At 36.8% G+C, this 20,134-nt stretch overlaps 3 protein-coding genes and 1 non-coding gene across 4 annotated transcripts; all 4 read right to left on the minus strand.

Moving 5' to 3' along the window:
• Positions 1-634: 634 nt before the first annotated feature.
• On the minus strand, positions 635-799 carry LOC121467629. Its single transcript, XR_005977704.1, has one exon. It is a non-coding gene; the product is annotated as a U1 spliceosomal RNA (small nuclear RNA).
• A 1,757-nt stretch (positions 800-2,556) lies between these two features.
• Positions 2,557-5,854, minus strand: LOC108141210 (ubiquitin-conjugating enzyme E2-17 kDa). Its single transcript, XM_017264458.2, has 3 exons — positions 5,651-5,854; positions 3,604-3,889; positions 2,557-3,543 (listed from the first exon to the last, which is right to left on the minus strand). The coding sequence occupies exons 1-3, from the start codon at positions 5,692-5,694 to the stop codon at positions 3,418-3,420; spliced, it is 456 nt and encodes a 151-aa protein (XP_017119947.1). The 5' UTR covers positions 5,695-5,854; the 3' UTR covers positions 2,557-3,417.
• Positions 5,855-6,980: 1,126 nt separating this feature from the next.
• On the minus strand, positions 6,981-8,803 carry LOC108140965 (protein takeout). Its single transcript, XM_017264033.1, has 3 exons — positions 8,670-8,803; positions 7,814-7,908; positions 6,981-7,748 (listed from the first exon to the last, which is right to left on the minus strand). Exons 2-3 carry the CDS (start codon positions 7,881-7,883, stop codon positions 7,078-7,080), a joined length of 741 nt encoding a protein of 246 aa, XP_017119522.1. The 5' UTR covers positions 7,884-7,908; positions 8,670-8,803; the 3' UTR covers positions 6,981-7,077.
• Positions 8,804-11,176: 2,373 nt separating this feature from the next.
• LOC108140967 (protein takeout) lies at positions 11,177-16,309 on the minus strand. Its single transcript, XM_017264035.2, has 7 exons — positions 16,212-16,309; positions 15,783-15,862; positions 14,577-14,695; positions 14,191-14,312; positions 11,771-11,904; positions 11,559-11,711; positions 11,177-11,402 (listed from the first exon to the last, which is right to left on the minus strand). Exons 2-7 carry the CDS (start codon positions 15,847-15,849, stop codon positions 11,248-11,250), a joined length of 750 nt encoding a protein of 249 aa, XP_017119524.1. The 5' UTR covers positions 15,850-15,862; positions 16,212-16,309; the 3' UTR covers positions 11,177-11,247.
• Between the last annotated feature and the right edge of the window lie 3,825 nt (positions 16,310-20,134).

The following is a 20,134-nucleotide window of genomic DNA, read 5'->3' on the forward strand; positions in this document are numbered from 1 at the left end:
TCCGATAGTCGACAATCGATTTCCAAAAAACATTTCTTAAAATGCCCAAAAAATTACATTAAATCAAATCTGCTCGTTAATGGACCAAATAGATTTTTGGCATTTTGCGATTAGTGCAGTTGCGCTAAGTCCAAACTTCTAGTTTTAATAGATCTAAAAATCTCGAAAATGATAAAAAGAGGGTAGTTCGATGTTATATAAATATATGTATACAGTTTCAGAGGCTACTATAATTGTAGCCAAACGTTTGCAACGCAGTAAAGAAGGCATTTACAACCCTAAAAGTTTATAAATTCTTGATGAGAATCGCCAGCCTTGTTAGCTTATCCGTCCGTCCGTTTATAAGTAATCTAGTCCCTCAGTTGTAAAGCTATTTATATTAAACATTTCAAACAGTTTTCTTTTTTGTGTAGGTAGTCGGAACAGACGGGTCGGGCGACAATGCCAACTCCCAAAGGATCGCAAAAATTATTACTTGGTCGTTTTTTAATTTTATTAAAATCGAAAAACTATATCTATAGCTGGCATGAGAACGATCGAAACACTGAATGGAAAACAAAATGAAAATGCCAGTTTTGTATTCAACCATTTAACACAGTCCTCAACTCTAATGCTTAACATATTTATTTCTTATGTCGGGACGGCGCGAACGCCATTCCCGGCTACCAAAAATTACACGCACGAGTTATTCACATTAGGAATAATCGCAGAGGTCAACTCAGCCGAGGTGCAATGGCCAAGCCTCACTCCGGAGGAACCGCCTTCGTGATCACGGTTAACCTCTACGCCAGGTAAGTATGCTTTTCCTTGCTCAGAATCGGGGTTGCAATGAGCGTACCGCTAGAACTAGTTGGGAATTACATGATTTTGGTTAACAACGCACCCCGATGTAATAACACCAATGCTGACTTGCGCAATAGGGTTTGAAACCGTTTGAACGAACGCACTGCGAAATGTATATTTTTGGTCTTTTAAAAACACACACTTTTAAAATGATGTTATATCATATGGATTTTATGAGAACAAACGGAATTTTACAAAAATTAATTATGCAATAGCTCCAGGGCTATATAAGCTTCGATTTCCGAAGTTTACTTCCTTCCTTGTTTTTCTTAGAAAGTACTCGATGGAATGTTTTAAAGTTGTTTGAAACATTAAAGTATGTTTTCAACTTTCAACAAGGTTATTAAAGTAGAAAGTATTTTTTTAATGACAAATTCTGGCAGTTTTTAACTAATCAAAAATATTGTACGTTACTTTATAGTAAAAACATTCAAGAATGCTATATTTCAATTTAAAGTCGACCGGCCAATTAATCGTGGAGTTAAGATGTCAGAAATTTTAAAAAGTGTCGTTTCGAGGAAAACAGGTTTAAAGTTTCCGATGAAGCGGCTAATACCAGCGAGCGGTCCTTTTTTAGAGTACTGCCGCTGTCATTCCAAAACTATTTAAGATACTATTTTGTCGCTTTCACAAAATATTTTTAAAAAAATGTAAACTGTATAAAAGGGTTTAAATGTCATAGTGGTATAGGAATACCACTATACCTCATATATACTTTGTAAGGTCCGAAAAGAAAGAAAACCCCCCTCTACCTGTTACAAACTTTTCAACGAATACTATACGGTTACTCTACGAGTAACAGGTATAACCACTTTACCTTGGACCGTATGAGTTTGTTTTGAAAAAACGAAGCTATAATATTTTTCAATTGTTCACCAGATTGCTCCTATCTCAGCTGAAAAGGAGTAACAACAAACTGGGTTAAGTATAAAAATCGATTAAATACGCAATAAAAATAATAAAGAAAAAATTTTGACTTGACGAAGTTGTGTTATTTTCATTTATTGATATTTGAAATCTTAAACTTTATTAATAATAATAATGTTAATTACAGTAAGGTAATTTGAAATTCCACATTATTCGAATGGATTGCCTTAATCCTCATCCTTTGCTTTACGTTTACTGTGATTTGAGTTGGGACTACTTGCTTCGTCAGCTTTAGTTGGTTCATAATTAATAAACAATAGGCTGCTACATGGTAGGTCTTTCATATATAAGATTAACATGATGCTCAGAGCATCATCATCGCATCTTCAACTTCGCGATCCGTTCAACACAAAGTGCCAAAAGTGGAGGGTTCATAGCAAAAGGAACAGCAATTCGCATTCAACAAAAAACAAGATTACAAGACTCGATTGTAAACGCTTAAAAACTAACTAAATCAATTGCCGCAGCCAAGACACAGTGGAACCTAGAGAGTACATAGCGTGGCAAATGGCAGTTTATGAGGTGTTTCCATCCAATCATACACTAAAAAAAGATCCCGCACATTGTGAGGGCCATGGGCCATGGTAACACACCAAATTAGGGTATTAACTTGAATCAGATCAAGGATAAGATCTTACAGATAGCGTGTGGGTGGGTTGTGGGTCTGGCAACGAAGTAATCGTGCAAAATACATAGCGCATTGGTCACTGGATGCTACAGAGGTATACTTATATAATTGCCTGCTCATTCCCAAAATTGGAGACTTGTTCTCACGTACCATGTGGATTGGTTTACATTGCTAACAACTAACATTTAATTCTCAATTTCTAGTAATTTCACAATTTGTAGCCAATAAACTTATGAATCGATCTAGGTAGCATGTGTATGTGTATCTGTATGTGGACTTTCGGTAGATATCATTGATGACACTGGACTACAATGTAGCTTAAAACTTGCAAATTAACTGTGTGGGCGTTTACTACGACACAAACTACTACATATATTAATTTCTGGTTAGATTTTGGTTTAGTTGCAGAATTAGTTTAGTTTTACAAGACTTGCTTTGCGCACATCTAAAATGAAACTATTTGGGTTTTGCAATTGTTTGACATGGTTTTATAATTTTTTTTTATTATTATTATTATTATTAGTTTTCTGCCGCTGCTATTTGAATTATAACATTTGAGTTGTTAGCTTATGAGAGTCTTATATCTGGCTGTCGGCTTAACTAGCCGCTGCTGCTACATTGGATTTTCGGGTATTTTTCAGTGATCTGCGTCTGATTTCGGGATCGGGTTAAGGACAAGGTGGAACTATCGGCCAAACAAATATAACTTATAACTGCCCAGTGTTTATAGGCTTCGGGTGGTGTGCGCAGGGTGTGTGAGCGGTGAGCGGTTGAGGGTGTATATATATATATGCTGCTGTGCCGTGCCGTTGGCGCTGTTACAATTTCATAGCATTACAATTATCATAAATATTTCTGTTATTATTTAATTTAAACTTCTTTATGGTATTGCATATTTTTGTTGCTGTAGTTTGCTGATGTTTTAAGCTGCAGCCGCCCTCAAATCTGCTGCTGCTCCTGTTGTGGCTCCTGCTTCTGATGCTTCTGATGCTGCTTCTGTTCCTAGAGTGGGCGCATGGCTAATCGATGAAACTCTGCTCCACGCAGGCTTTCACACGCTTCTCGTACTCGCGCCGATTTTCTTTATACAGCTGGGCGGCGGTGGAGTTAGCCGGTGAGTTGGGATTGGGATCGCTCAGCAGTGACTAAAGAACACAAACAGAAATTAGTCTCCAGTCTCCAGTGCCAGCCGAAGTACGACTCACCTGTATGGATGTTAGTATGGCTGAAACATCGTATGTGGGACTCCAGCGGTTTTGCAATATGTCCAAGCATATTCCACCATCTGCGTACACATTGGGATGAAATACTTTCGATACGAATCGAACTGTTGGCGGTTTGTTTGGATACTCTTCCGTAAATTCTATGGTTAACTTAAAGGTTCCGTCCTCGAATGGTGTATCGTGTGGACCAAAAATCACAGCATTCCATATCATAATATTATTATCTGTTGGGGCACCCGAGACACCCGTAGGTGGATCCTCCTGAAGTCTGCAAGAAGTTAGAAGAAATATTTGAAATAACAATACCGAACACAACCATCTCTATAAATATCCATGATATACACTGTCAATCGCATAATTGTTAAGCAACTTTTTATGACTAAAAACCTAATAAAGGCAGTTTTTTTTGTAATTTTTTTAGTATATATTTTTTTATAAGTTTATAATACAAAACAGATTTTTTAAAGCTATAATTGTGTTTCCCATTTCGGCAGATTATTCTTGACATGGCTGACAAAGTCATCTTCTTTTATCTGCTTATTTCCAAAAATATGCTTTTAAAGACATTGTCACCGTGAAAATATTGGTTTACGTTTTTAGCACAAAACAAATCCCCAGGCAAATAGTACCGAAATCACAATCTGGAAGTAACTGGACGGGATTGGCTGGGAATTTAGGTCAACAAAGAGCAACAAGCGGACGGCGCAACCCGTTTAACCGCGCCCTTCAATCGGCTTAAATCGATACACGGGCCAAGTGAAATCATCGATTAAACAAGCAACAAAACGCGAGAGCGAACAGAGAAACCAAAACTACAATACTTAATTTAGAACACCATTTATGAAATGAAAATTTAATTAAAGAAAATTACAGATTTTTTTAAAAAAAATATATTCGATATTCTTTAGGTTTTATAAAATAATGGTTAGCTTCTACGGTTTTTGAAGACTACATTTAAATACTTGTTGTATGCAAATTTAATACTAAACCATAAATAATAAAAAGCAAATATATTACATATGTAAATATCCCTTATTTTGAAATCGCAAAAGCAGAAAAATCTAGTGATTTCCAATTATGATTTTGACATGGGTCAAAGTTTGTAAAATGTAGTCAACTCTAATGTGAGAGGACTACAGGGTAGTTAAACGACGACTCGCAATTCCATTATTTTTTATGCAATTGAAATATTATGTTGCTTTTATGAAATATATCTCTGATTCAAAGTGAAAATCAATTTTTGTGAGCAAAACGCAAGTTTTTCTTAATTTTTCCCTGTGTGGTTCCCGGGGCGGTAGCTTGCATTGGGGTAGGAAATCCCGCCCACCCAAACAGCCTTGACATTTGGTTTCGTATTCCCCAAGCGCAATTTGCAATCTCGCGCCAGCTTTTAAATTTTCGGAGATGATGAATATTTCGAAATCGAATGTAATTCCAATTGGAGTGCGTTATCTCTCTTTCGCGTGAGTCAACAAGGTTAAGTGCGAGCGGGAGAGGGCAAGCGGGCAGGATGCAGCTGCTGACTCAGGCGGATCCAAAAACAATTGTTAATGTTTTGCTGCGTCGCAATTTCGGCACAAGACGGAAGAATTTTTGTTTGGTTTTCCCAATTTTCCCCTTTGTTTTCTCGCTTTTCCCCGCACCGCACCGAACGCACACACACAGACACATCAAAGTCAAGTGTCAAAGACAAGCGAATTGCTGTTGTTGTTTTTGTTTTTCACAAGAGTAAAAAGCAGCGAAAATAATCAACCACTCACACAGTCACATATACATATTTTGGCTGCGCAAACTTTTCCACTACATACAGACGTAGAGCACACATATATATATTTGCTTATATGTATTGGGCAGCCCCCAGGTTTCTTTTCTCCAACATTTTTTCGCACCACGAAACACGAATCCGAAAAATCCGACGATTTTGTATTTCGAGATTGGCTTCTCCTGCTGATTTTCGTGTTTTCCATTCTTTTCCTTTACTTTACTTTCCTTTCCTTGCGTTTTGTTTCGTTTTCTTTTCTTTTCTCACCTTTTGAAATCTCTCATAAGACGTCTGCGTGCGGGTGTTGACATGGTTCACAACGATACTACAACTTGTGTTGGTTGTGAATTTGAACGCCTGGGTGATGCGCTGCGTTTTGCGAATGGAAACAGTGAAATTTTGTAATTTTATTTTTAATTGAGGGCAAACTCGGGCAGCAATGGTATAGACTCTGTTCGATAGTATCGAATACGAATCGATAGTCTAGAGGTGGAAAAAAACGATGCTCCTTCGATACTTACATCGATTTTTGATCGATACTATCGAATAGAGCTGGCAGATGGCAGCCTCTGGGAAACGCAATAAGTTATTTAAAGGGCTGCCGGACCTAGTAATTGTTTTCAAAATAATTGTTGAGAAATAAAATGCTCAAAATTCTTTTCCAAAAAAATCTTAAAATAATAAAACTTAATAGAAGACACTTTCTTCTAAATTTGTAAACGATTTTATAGTCCCTTTACCCTTTTATTAAGCGCACATTTTTTTAACTCAAAAAAAATTTTATTTTGAATTATATAAAAAAAAAGTATTTTTTTTTAATAACTTTTGAACGGAGCATTGACTTTAGGCAAGCTTGGCTTCTTTTCAACAAATATAATCATATGTTATCAGATGGTGGATGTGCTCTGTGGGAATCGGAATTTCACATTTTTCAAAAATCCCAACGGTAATTCAGGGATGGACGGCGTGGGAAACGAGTTCGCAAAAATGTCTAAAGTAAAATTTAGTTTTGGCTGTAATTTGTAAAAGAAAACAAAAAATAATGATGATGGAGTTTCAGGGCATAGTGTACTTAAACTTCCTTTTCCCACTGTATGTTTTGTGAGAGTCATATATTTTAAAAACCTTTTTTCTGTAATATAGAAAAAATCGCCCATAAATTCAAATCAACGTCGAGTTTCTGTTTTAGAAAAAAAAAGTTTGAGTTTAGATTCAGCTTGTCTCGTTTTAAACATAACAACAGTTAATTGAATAGTAAGAAAAGCTTGTAATAGGTAATAGGAATCGTTTTGACCCAATAAAATATATATAATATATATATACAGCTCTAAAGACATTCCATTAAGATTTTATATGTTTATTCGATCATACAAAAATGCTCCAAACCGAACTAATATTTCTGAAGCTATTGAAATAAAAGTACATTTTCAGTAGATGGCGCCACCTAAGTTTCGATTACTTTGTAACTGATTAGCTGCGTAATGACTGTTTAATAGTCGGAGCACTTAGCAAAAGCGTTCCCTTATTTGACCCATTAGGCAGTGATTAATTACATTAAATTATACCCGCTGGGCTGCAACCGATTCGAGTTGAAATGTCTGTTCAAATTTGATATTTTTATTGAATTCTTTAGGACTAATTAAAACAATTCGAGTGTATCACAAGCTTAATTCTAGTTTAAGTACAGTGCGCCATTAGACTGGGAACAGCTCGCTGTAGGTGAAGTTTTCCAGTATTTTGGATGTGATGACCAGGAAATTGGCCTCCAGAGCGCGGGCAATTGGTGCGATCAAATCGTTGGTGAAGACCTCGAAATTTTGATTGATCGTGTCATTAATAACATCGCCCAGGACCTTGTCTCCATTAAAGAGGTTCTCCAGCTTCAGGTTACCCTTGCCAGTGCGAATCTTCAAGGCGAACTCCTTGACATGCAGGTATTCCAGATCATTAACGGTCTTGATATCATATTGGACCCGCACATAAGCCACAAAGTTGGTGAAGTTTCCCGTGAATGGTCCACTACCCTTGATGGGAAGTGCCAGGATGTTGCCGTTGATCTCGTAGAGCCCCTCTCCATGAAGATGAGGGAGAATCAACTCGAAATCGAAACGACGACTTTGGGTCGATGCACGCAGCTTAGTGATTTCGAAATTCGAGGCCCCTAGAATGTTCATTTTCTTGGCTCTAACCGTAAGACCAGCGGAGCCATCCAAAAAATTCAGATCTCCAATGTAGAGGGGCTCTAGTGGCGGGACATTCAATTCCTTAATGCCTTTGGCCAAATAGGGTCGCAAATTGTGAACACTTCTCTTCAGGCACTTCGATAGCTCGGGATCATTGCGATGGCAAACCTGGATATAGTCAGCTTTGGGAAAAAGAATGGTAACGGTAAGTTTCGGTAGTAATGATTAAGGAATTCCTTTAACTTACGCATGGTGGCAGCTAAGCTGCAAGCCACAAAACAGATCAACAGAGAGGCTACGACAAGTGAGGGGTGCATTTCGCTTCTTAAGTTGCAATGTATTCTGTGGAAAGATATGATAAACTTAATAACACATATTACCAGTATTTTTTTTTTTTTCATATTTATTGACGTCAAAGTTTATCAACCCCCAGTAATGATTTAAACAATTTAACCGGCTCTTAAACGATCCACCTGCCATTTCTATTAACATCTCAGGTGACCGATTATAGGCATTTTGTCGCTGCGACTTAGTCTAATAAATGGAAGGAGCCCCGAGACTGTCAAATTACTGTCATTTGCAACCTGGTGTGTTGGCTAGTCTGTAATTGATTTTAATGAGCAGTTAGTTAATGGTCCCTATAAAGGAGAGCAAAGGTTAAATATATTGCGATTTAAGTTTGCTAAGTATTGAAAATATAAGTAATTGCTACAAAGGGAAAACTGCAAGACGGTGGATAAGTAAGGTCAATATTTTAAAATAAATTTGTATATAATTATAAGTTTTTATCCAGAGGCAGAGGAAGTTGGGAAAAAAAACTAAAGTCATTTAAATCCGCTACTGTTTCTAAGGGCATTACTAATTTATAATATGTATAGCTCAATTTAGATTCCTTTACTACCTTTAATTTTGGGTAAACAATAAACTAAAATTTACAATAAAATGTTTTCACTTTAATATTTGTGAAACAAGAAAGGCTTAAAATATTTTAAGACTTTTGTCTTTTTTATTTGGTTTTTTTATTTGAACTTTTAACACACTTTTAGATTTAGTTTCCGTTCGTAAATCCTTAAGGATACATACACCATAGTGTTGAAACTTACACAAGTTGGTAGAGATTTAAATTTGATTTTCAAATGTTTGTTTTGGCACTGGTTTGTTATATTTTTATAAACTGTCGAAGGCTGCTCAACGTTCTCGAGCTAGTAGAGCCGGGTGTTGTTTTAGTAACCGTCAACAGATCGTACTGAATGCTAAATTGTTGAGACCGGCGCATTTTATAGAAAAAATTGAGCTACGATTTACATGAGAGCTTGTGCTCGAAAACACACGTCGTAGAACTCGCACGCCCCCCTGCCACGCCCCTCCGCCGCCCCCTGCCCCCAGAAATCGCCAGGTAAGCTTAAACAACTAGAAAGAGAAGATCAACTATTTATAGAAAGAGAGGGGTAGAGAGGGCGTAAAAGACGCTAAGCAGCCACTGTATAATAACAATAATAAAAGTTGGGGCAATTTCATCCGCAATATTGTCGCCCGGTGACAAACCCAAACTCACAGACGTGTGGGAAATTGGCAGTTGGCCGGGAAAATGCAGACTGCAGGTCAAGCCGGAAACTTGAACCATAATACTGATTCCCAGCATTTGCACTTGGAAAAACATTTTTACAATTAATAAAGATATCAAAGAAGGAGAAATTTATCATAGGTAAATTTTTTTTACTCTAATAAATAATTGAAAAACACATTTTTATTTATGACGAATCCGGCGAACTACGAAAATTAATGGCTTAGTAAATGTTCCATCTTCAGGATAAGGGATTAAAATTAAATTGAGGCTTTAAGGTGCACTTTATAATAGCGGAACTGCAATTTAGCAACTTTTTGAAATTTTTTTGAGATCTAGCATATAAGATTCTATAAAAACTTTATATTTCAAACTGAAGATGACCGTTAAAGATAAAAAACAAAATCGCCACAAAAACATTTTCACGTAAAAAACTTTTTTTTTTTTTAAATGGCACCTTTAGTGTCAATATCTGAATAAGAGATTTCTGCAAGACTTTTTCGGTTTGTATACCTTTATTTTCCGGTTGCATCGTTTAATTGTTTTAAAAGAGTTATTTACCTATTAAAATATTTTTTAAAGTCATAATGACAACAAAGTCCTGTTATAAGTTTTTGTTATAAGGATAAAAAATATATATTTTTTTTTAAATCTGAAAATCTCTAAATGGTTCAATTTTAATGATAAAATTAAAACGTTTCGGTCTCTGATCAAAACTATTCAGTCTTTTTGGTGGGCCATGGCACCCAAGAACTGCAAAAGAAGAAAACGAAAAATCAAAAAGTTACAATATGAATTGTTGGTTAGTTTGTTAGTTAGTTAGTTAGTTTGTTATTTGGAAGTTATCAACGCAAAAGGACAAGAACAAGCGTTAATACAGTACATAATGTAACAAAATAGTTCCATAATGTTACAGTGAGCTATCAATATTGAACTTTAACAAACAGGGCTAAGGGATCTGATCCTCCGATCACAGTTATATGTATATATTAACATAATATCTCGCTGCTCAACACTACTACTATATGCAACAACTGACTTAAAATGTTTTAAGTAACAAAAGTCATATTGTTTTTCAACCAACAACATGTAGCGAATATAATAAAATGTCACAAAATGAGTAATTTTCTTCCAAGTGTGGTGATCGCAGTTAGTGAGGGGTCAACTCCGGATTCCGGACGGGACGCTTGGGGCAGGGGCAAGGAAGATCGTTCTAGTCGCTATCGTGCATGTCGCAATTACGCCACGCGAACATCTTCGATGGAGTCGTGTGTTGACAATCTGCCAACTTTGGAAGTTGTGCAGCTAGCGGATTGCGTAATGGCTTTCCCCGACTTGAGGATAGCTGCTTCGATGCGGAGGCTGAATGTGGAGGAGGTAAATTGGCGAGGTGCACGCAATTCGGGAGCCAGATAAAAATCATTTTCCAGGCCTCATCCCAATGATAGCTGCATTAGATAAGTTGAGGTGTGCGGATGTTTGTTGCTCGTTCATAGTTTATTATTCAATCGGATGTGGTCATGGAGATTTGAGCTGACACTTATTTGGGATTTAAGCGAGCAAGGGTCGCTGTTTTTATGGATATACAGAGGGAGATTCTACCAGCATCATCCAGCAGAACGAGAATTGAAGATTAATGGCTCAAAAAAAGATGAAACCATTATGAAGCATTTAAATTTTAAAGAAGCAGGGCTACTTTGGCTGAAAAGGCACTACGTTGTTTCTTGGTTCAGCATTCCTTTTTGCAATAATTATTTTAAATGTTACGAAAGTGAATACAACCCCACAGTTATATAGTATTTTAAGCAAAAACAAACTCAGCCGGTCTATCTCCTGTTATTTACAAACCTTTTCCCCACATTTCTCATTCATTCAGATGGCAAAGACCTTGAATTAGCGTGACGTGCGGGGGCAGCTAACGTGCTTTTAATAACAACTTCGATCCCAGTTGCCTAATGCCGCACTGATGGACTGAATAACTCTGATGACACACTAACCAGTAGCTTGGGTTATGCAGCAGCACTTTTGAGCAATAAACATCCTAGATAGACTTTACTTGGTTTATTTAGCTTGAACTGTGTGCAATAAATTAGGACTTAGACTAGGGAAACTACAATCTAATTCAGGTTGATCCACTCGTCCAGTGGGATCTTTGCGAAGATGCGATCCATGAAGTTGCGAATGACGAGTGTGAGTTTGGTTCTGAGCGCCGGCTTCATTTCCTTAAGCAGCTCCTGGGAGTTGGAGTTGATGAACAGGTTGAGGGCGGCCTCTGTGAAAGGATAACAACATTTGGATTACACTTATGTCTCTGAACATTATTATGAAATTTAGAATCGCTTAAACTCATAACAAGTTGATGAGCAATCAAACAAACTGTTTGAAAACATATCAACTCTCTACAATTAAGTAAACTAAATATACTTACGTATGACCGAATTGCCATTGGCAATGTTGTCCACTCCCATTTGGATCTCCTTCACATTGAAGTCCATCTTGACAGAGTCAGTCGTGAGATAGGTGCGCCCATCGGGACCCTCATTGGCCAACGCCTTGAAGTAGATCTTGGCCTTGACGCCCTCTGCGAGATCGAGAGTGATTAGTAGAGCGCCAACCCAGCCCAGTAACACGACTACCCACCATACTCCCCCCAGTAGTCGCCGGCACCGGAGGCCTTCACCAAGATCAGAACACCTGTGGATCGGTACTGAGCCTTGACGCGAATCCGAGGTATTTCGCACGTCAGTTGGAACTGCAGCGAGTCCAAGTCGGAGCTGCAAAAAAAAAAATACGTTGAGATAGGGGCATTAATGTGCGCCTCTAATGGCAATGACAGTGACAATCTTCAAAGTAATGAAGCCTAGCGACAAAACTGCCGTTTCATTCGTTTCATGCGAAGATGACCCGTTGATTTTAGTCGTATCTTTTCAGCCTTGAAATGCTCTTTAAATCAAAATAATAAACCAAAGAGAACTCATTGACTACGGTTAGAAGCAAGAAACCTAGAAAGCAAATCTAAGTTCAAAATACCCTATCTTAAAGAAGCTTCATTAATCTTACATGTTAACTTTAGTTCTGGTTCTAGGTCTATCTTTCGTCTTGAAATCAAGAAATCAAAAATAAAGTAATTTGTTTTATGAAATACATGTATCTTTTTAAAATAGTAAAATAAAAGTACGTACTTTATGGAAACCGTTTTTAAGAGTTAAACACAACTTTATAAATAATAGTTCCCGATTTCCCGACATTCTTGCATCAAATAAATTGAAACAAAATAAATTTCCTGCGAAAATCGCCATCATCTTGTAAAGCATAATATTAATTCAAAATGCTTTTAGATGACATATAAAGGATTGGTTTTCAGTACCCTTTGCCAGGGTAAAAAGCGGCAGAGAACGAAACCGATATTAGAACCGGCCCAAAGACTGCTCTCCACTTAGAGAATTCAGCGTTGGTACACTTTTCTGGCTCGTTTCTTGGTCTACGATATGTGGGCCCGACGTCTTGACCTGTGTTTTTGTTCATTTTCTGCCACTTGTGGATTCTTTTATTTTTCGCCAATTGAGTGCCAAGTGTCTATGCCCAAATTTATGTTTTTTCTGCTGCTATTGTTGGTAGAGCTATTGTTGTTCCAAATACCGGAAAGTTAAGCTAAAAGTGTTCTTGGCTTTGAGTGTTGCATAACAAAATTAAAGGCCATCGAGGAGAGTGGGTCAACGTGTTGGGGAGCAACTTCTTGGAAATTCAATTAAATGTTGTTCTTAAATTCAGAATTAAAATTAAAATTTTTATTTTTTGTTAGAGTTTCTGTTTACCCAACTTTGTGAAATAAATTCAAATGTTAATATCTAAAAAATGTAAAATTAAGCCCAACTCGTCAATAGCGAATATGATTTATCATCAAATAATTGCCCATGATCTTTTCTGGTTTAATTTCCCCGCTCTAGAAAACTCCCCATAAATCTGAATAAATATCAATTTATCATTGAAGCGACTTTCCAGCGAACCATTTAATTTTATTCATAGGTCTGACTACTTCCAGATAAACCATGGATTTGAGTTCCCTGGACTCACCAGAATGGGCAAACACCTTGTTGCGGATAATAGCGCGTAAAAAAATCATTAAAAAACCCGCTCGGATGCAAATCGTTCTGGGCAAACATAAAACGTTCAAGTAAGAGTTAAAGAACCATTGAAATGCAAATCACTTATTGCTCAACAGATTTCCCAGCGTGTGCCAAACGTTGTGTCCATAAATAAAGACTGTGAGCTATGAGGTATTCAAGAGGCTATGACAAAGCACGTCAAATGATTGGAAACTGAGCTCGTTCAAATTAGCTTCCACGATGTTGACCAAATGCTAAGTGGAGATCGCGTGCTGGGAGACACTGATTAAGTGGCCAACTGACTGATAGACTCACTGGTCGATGGACTAAGCGGTTAAGCAAATGAGCAGCCAATAAAAATATAATAATTACGCCTAAAGGCAGCGTAAGACTAATTTGCTGATTAAAACAAAAGGTACGAAAAAAAAATGCACGTTTAGTTGACAGAATATGTATTAATTCAAAACTAAATTATAAAACCCCTATACTTTTTGGTTATTTATTTTATTATTCATAAGTTAATAATATTAATATTGATAAATTTTAAACCCAATTGTTTAAAACTCATGTAACAATAGATCAGTTTTTATGATAATTTTATTTGGGTATGCATTTAGGACTAAGAGTAAGAAAATTAAAACAAATAGTTATAGAAAAAATATTTACCTTAGACATTGTTATACAAATTCAAATGTATGTTATGGTTCTATCAATCTATCACCGAATAATATATTTTTTAAGGAATCGTTTATCGTCTAATGATCGGTTGCTAGCAATAAAAAAGTTAATTTTTAAAGCTTACATCGCGTGCACATTCAGATCGCATTTGGTGACAGCCCTTATATTGATTTTGAATTATTTCGCCCAAGAAACCCTTCTAGTATTAAGATGTCAAGTCTTGAAGCCGCTGCACAAACACTCTTAAACTTAGTTTTAGAAAAGGGCATTACTTACCGGATATTGGTGACCGTAATATTGCTAACACCGTAGGCTTGAATATTCCGGAAAAGAGCGCGATAGCCATCTGGGCCACTGCCCAGCACAATGCCGATCTCGTCAATCATCACGGGTTCGATCTGTCAAAGATAGTACTTTTTTACTAAGGCTGTAACAAATCACTGGAGAATCTCGAAAATTTGTACACTATCTTTGTACATTTTTCCGATTTCACGCTAAATGCACATATAGACGGAGTGTCATGTGCTTTGAAAACTTAAATTGTTCATAGCCTACACTTTTTGGGCACCGCCTGTAAATCTTCCATTAAACGTTCCACATTTTGTCAAGCCAAAATTGTAAGCACATGGAAAATCGAACTATAATATTGTAATAAACCTCACCTCATAGATGTCCAACTCCGGCACTCCTTTCTGCAGGTAGTGGACCAGCTTGTTGCCACTTTCGCGGAGACATTCGTTGATCTGGGCCTCATCCCGTGGACATTGTTGTAGGTAGTAGGCTGGAATAATAGCAATCGCAGGGTGAGACAATGGGTTGCAATAAAGCATGCAGTGGTCTCTAAATGTCATGTTTTGCCGATTCATGGATGGCATTGTCTCCCGTCCCCGACGGAATTAATCAACGGGCCTCACAATGAAGTTGAAGATTCGCTTTCCTCCCGTTAATTGCGATTCCCAGGTGAATGCGTCAGTTGACGTGGGTTCAAGTTCACAATTACCTCTCCGATCTCACAGCAAATAGTCGCTGGAACATGATCGGGCTGAACTATGAGTCGCAGAGATGGGACATGACTGTGACAGGTTTATTGCCGGGTTAATTACCATTTCGTCGTTTCGGAGGGGAGGGCCTGTGTGAAAACCAACTCCAAGTGCTGATTCAGGGGTAGGTTTTCCAGGGTAGGTTATTAATGCCTGCCTTTGCTTGACTATTTTCATTCAATAAAATAAATAATAATTTTTTAAGCTATGGTTTTTTAAACACTAGATATCCAGTTATAAAAAACTTTTAGCAGTCACTTTAATTTCCAGAGGACTTTTGTCAATTTGTTTATTAGCGTCAAAAATAAAGCTATTATTAGTCGTAACCATAAACTGTTATAAAATCATCCAAATAAAAAAACAAACATAATTGTATACAAACAGAAGCCAAACTGAAACTAAGTGTAGTGATTTCAGTAGCCTCTCAAAATCACACTCTCAAAAAACGACTATTTTCGGTGTCTGGTTTTTGGCAGTGAATAGAACTGGACTGCAAATAGTAGGCAGAGTAATGATACCCAAAGTATTTTCTCTGCATTATGATTTATCTCGAGCTAATTTGATGTTATGAACGGCAGAGCCTGCACTATGTATGCTATTCTAGAAACCACTTGACCAGCTTCGGTATAAGCCGACTTTCGTTGTTGCTAAGGCACGTATGTGGGGGTGGGCAATTAGTCAATGCCAAATCCATGGGCCACTTAGTCAAGTTGGTCGGTGGACGTGTCTAAGGACCGGCTGGAAAGTCGGCGCTTGGATTGATGTAACTTAGAAAGCCGCGGCCAAATTGGTGCCACTTATTATATGTATAGTTTGATCGCTACTTACGCTGCTCCTGGGCAAAAGTGGTGCCCAGCAGGGCGACGAGCAAAATGAATCCAATCTTGTGGCACATTTCTTCGGTTCGTCTGCATGAAAGTACAAGTAACAGAAATTATTGATGGGCGCTGTGTTTCACTTTTCGCTAGTTTCGTAATTGATTAGCGCGTTTCGGTGCGTTCAGGTTTATGGATATGCATATGCTAATTTCGCTTAGATGACGTAGCTGGTGGCTGCTCTTTACGAGCGAAAGTGATAAAATCGGGAAAGAATTTAAAACGCCGAATTTCGAAGTTCGTTTTGGTTTCACTTTGGAGCGGAAATTCTTTCGTTTCGGGCTGGAAGTGGGTCAAAGAGCCAGGCCCCAACCAGTTCACTGTTTGTTCTTGAACAAAGAATCGGACTGTGCTGTCTTCTGCTTTCTTCGGCTGCGCTTACTTTACGTCCAACTTTCACGCGACTCGGCTGAGGAATGAGCTCGAGCTGCGTTGGTCCAAGCCATTTTAACCAGCAAGAAGACCGCTCGAAAGCCCCACGAAAATGCAGCGAAAGAGCTGGCGAAAGAAACACGAACAAAAGGCCTTTTTGCCACACCCCAGAAATCGGCCGCAGTAGACAGGTCGTCGGCGTTATCATTACTGTACTGTGAAAAAAAGTGATTTTAATTAAAAAATGTTTATTTTATTTTTCATTACTTACAAATATAACCATAATAAAAAATTGTTTTCTTTTGATTTAGTAGTCAGTGACATGGGAAAATATTTCTTAATCTTATTTTTATAAAGGTCAAGCTTAAAATCAAATGCTATTGAAACGATCAGAGCAAAACTAAATTGGTGGTGGTGGTCCAAATTGGATGACTATGTTCTGCAGAAGCTTAAAAACCGGTCTTGGCCCTTTCTTCGTTTGGTTAATAAATCTGAACTGTAAGCTTTTTCTCTGTGTAAAGTTGCCCGGGCTGGAGGCCTGAAGGTTAAGTTTAAAGGGTCTCTGACTCGGAGCCCAACCTCCCACAGCCGCAATTGCCGGTTGGTAATGAGGCTGTCATGAATCATCCCAGCGGCTTGGCATCATTAGCGATTCTCCAAGCTGGGATTAGCACTGTACCGCACTCTCTCCTGTTTTCACCCTTTGCTCTTCTGTCTCTTGCAGTTCCACTTGTGGCCTAAAGGTCAAGCTGTGCGATTAGGACCAAGAACATCCTAAGAGCCCAGTGTGGTAATGGGTACTCATTATCCACATCCATCCGTACAGACATCCACAAATGCATTGAACCAGCCGGGGAGTGTGTTAACCCTAATAAATCAGATATATATATTTGCTCGGCAAGTCGATTTGTTGATGGAGACAAGCCCTCGAATGAAATGCAATTGTCTTTCAAAACTTTTCAGGGAACTTTATGGACTGTCAAGAATAATTTCGATTATTGACCATTATTCGTTTTGCATTTAAATTGAAAATTTGAGGTGGAAACGCATGGTCATTCGTGAGGGACTTGTAGGAAATTTTAGGGAGCAATGAGCTTAGAACCACAATCTTGTAAAAATTTTGAAACGACGTTTAAATTCAATGAAATTTTATAATATTTTCTCAATAAAAAAAAAAAGTAGTACAGGATGAGAATGACATATAAAAGAAAAATATGAATGTGATTTTAATGTATACCAATTTAAAAAGTGCTCCCTAAGCAAGTTGATGGCTTTAAAATTAATTTGGTTATTTTAAAATTAATAAATAAGGAAAATAAAATAAGCTCTTCAATAAATAATTATCCATAAATACAAAAGTTAGAAAGATGAATAAAAACTACATAAGATGACAAACCCCGATATGTTCAAAATTATTGCCCTTCACTGTTAGCCTGGCGCCTAAAAGTATGCCATTCAGTACTAATCGATTCTGTAGTTTGTAAAAATAATTTTAGTTTGTCATACATTTTACACATTTTGTATTAAGTAGAATTTTTTAAGTCGTTCAAGTCATTATTTAAATGTACACTTTTAGAATGAACGGATTTCTTCTATTATTTATTTAATAATCACTTTCATTTACTTTTTTTATATAGTGTGCCTTTAGATGTATATGTAATTCTTATTTTGAGAATTCATATATATCTAGTATAAGATCAATTATCTACCCTGTTATTGGAGTAATTTTTAAAACCATTGATTGATATAAAGTAAAGTAAAGTGCAATTTAATTGCAAACAAATGAAACAATTTATATTTTCTTCTTTCAAATCTTTAGGAATCTTCATTCTTCGGTTATGCAGACGCAGAGTCAGGCAATTAATAGTTAAAAAATAACAAGAAAGAAAGGAATTTCTTATACAATTGCAGTTCAAAAATTAAATATTCTTGAAAACTTTAAAACTATAATTTACTTGCGTATATGTTTAAAACCATTGAAGCTATGATGACTTGCAGCTCAATTATTCGATAGTTCCTATGGCTATATGATATTGTTTTCTGAACTGTAAAATTAATATTAGGTCAAAAAGAATTAAAAAAAAAAATAAATAAAAAACAGAAAAGTTACATTTTAAATAATATATATTTATTTAAAATAATGTTATTGTTTCTATTGGAGCTATATAATATAGTCGTCCGGTTTTGATCAAATTCAAACCGTAATTCTGAAATATTTAACCATTACTACATGTCGAAGAACTAAAAACAAAAAACAGTAAAGTTATAATTTTTTTAAATTATTTTTTCGATTGTTCCTATTGGAGCTATATGCTCGTTCCAACTTATATACTACCTGCAATAGAAAGACAACTTTTGGGAAGTTTCATGCAGATAGGTTTCAAACTAAGAGACTAGTTTGCGTAGAAACGGACGGATAGACAGACGGACAGATATGGCAAGATGAACTCTCCTAGTGATGCTGATCACGAACATATACACTGCGTTGCAAACTTCTGACTGAAATTATACCTGCAATAGAAAGACAACTTTTGGGAAGTTTCATGCAGATAGGTTTCAAACTAAGAGACTAGTTTGCGTAGAAACGGACGGATAGACAGACGGACAGATATGGCAAGATGAACTCTCCTAGTGATGCTGATCACGAACATATACACTGCGTTGCAAACTTCTGACTGAAATTATATTACCCTCTGCAAGGGTATAAAAAGGAAAAAAATCGATTACAAAATGTTTATGTATATATTTAGAAACAGTCGAAAAACTAAACATAGCATATAATAAAAGTAAAACTGACTTGGTGGTGCCTTTAATTCAAATCAATCTTAATTATATTTAAAAGGACTACAATCAAGATACAAGCCAATACTCAAGACAGTGTGCCCACCTTAAAAGAAATGCTCAAGAAAAAAAAATACGTGCGACACAGAAGCACATATTCTGCCGGCAGCACTGGGCTGCGTGTGGAGAATCGCACTCAAGGTCAAGGTGGATCGGTGACTGGGTCAACAACTCAAAAAGCACTCGACTGTGAATGCAATTGCTGGACCATTCCCTTTTGTTCGGTAGTTGAATGACATATTTCTGGGTCACAAGGAAGCTAAAGCCCCAATATACCCTAATGAAGTGCGAATTGAAAGTGATTCTGAGTAGAATATGCCACAGTGTCTGATATAACTTGTTTTTCAATGAATGTGATAATTTAATAACTCGAAAAATTATAATTTTTTTACGCTTTTTTAAGGTATTAATCTTCATTAAAAAAACTTGCCATAATATTTGGTGTCATCTTAACTTTTGCACTTTACCCCTTGGATAATTCACAATACGGCTTGTGTATACCATAAGGAAAATATCAAAGTCATGTGGGAACTGATGAGAATAGCAAGACAAAAAAAAAATTAAAACAATGAAATTTTTAATATATGTTTTTCTTCCGCCTTTTTGCATTTCACCACGCGTTTGCCATTATTCTCATCTGTCTTTTGTACAGATACTTATTTATACTTAGATGTATTTATAACCACATCTACCAGCATTGTGAGCCAGCCATGACAACAGGCTTTAGAATCGACGAAGAGGCCTTTGTATAGCAAATAAGTCTTCCCGTCGAGTTCCCCGATACGTCCCATAACTCTATTTGTTTGTGTTCAGGGCCATTGTAAACAGTTTAAGAGTTCAGTGTGTTCCGATCACAGTGCAAAGTATGGGCCATATGAGAGCTTTGGTTTCCCCGCAAAATTATGTGAAGATAACTGACACACAGTGAATAAATAAAAACGAACTCGGAAATCAATTCGTTAGTTATTTAAACTTCAATGACTTTTATATATCGGACCCAAAGGTAAACAATTATGTCACTATGAACTTAATTATTATTATTATTATAAATATATCTTATTATAAAATTATTTTAATAATACAAAAGCTACC

This window comes from Drosophila elegans, unplaced genomic scaffold (assembly GCF_018152505.1).
Source record: "Drosophila elegans isolate 14027-0461.03 unplaced genomic scaffold, ASM1815250v1 contig_476, whole genome shotgun sequence".
NCBI lineage: Eukaryota > Metazoa > Arthropoda > Insecta > Diptera > Drosophilidae > Drosophila > Drosophila elegans.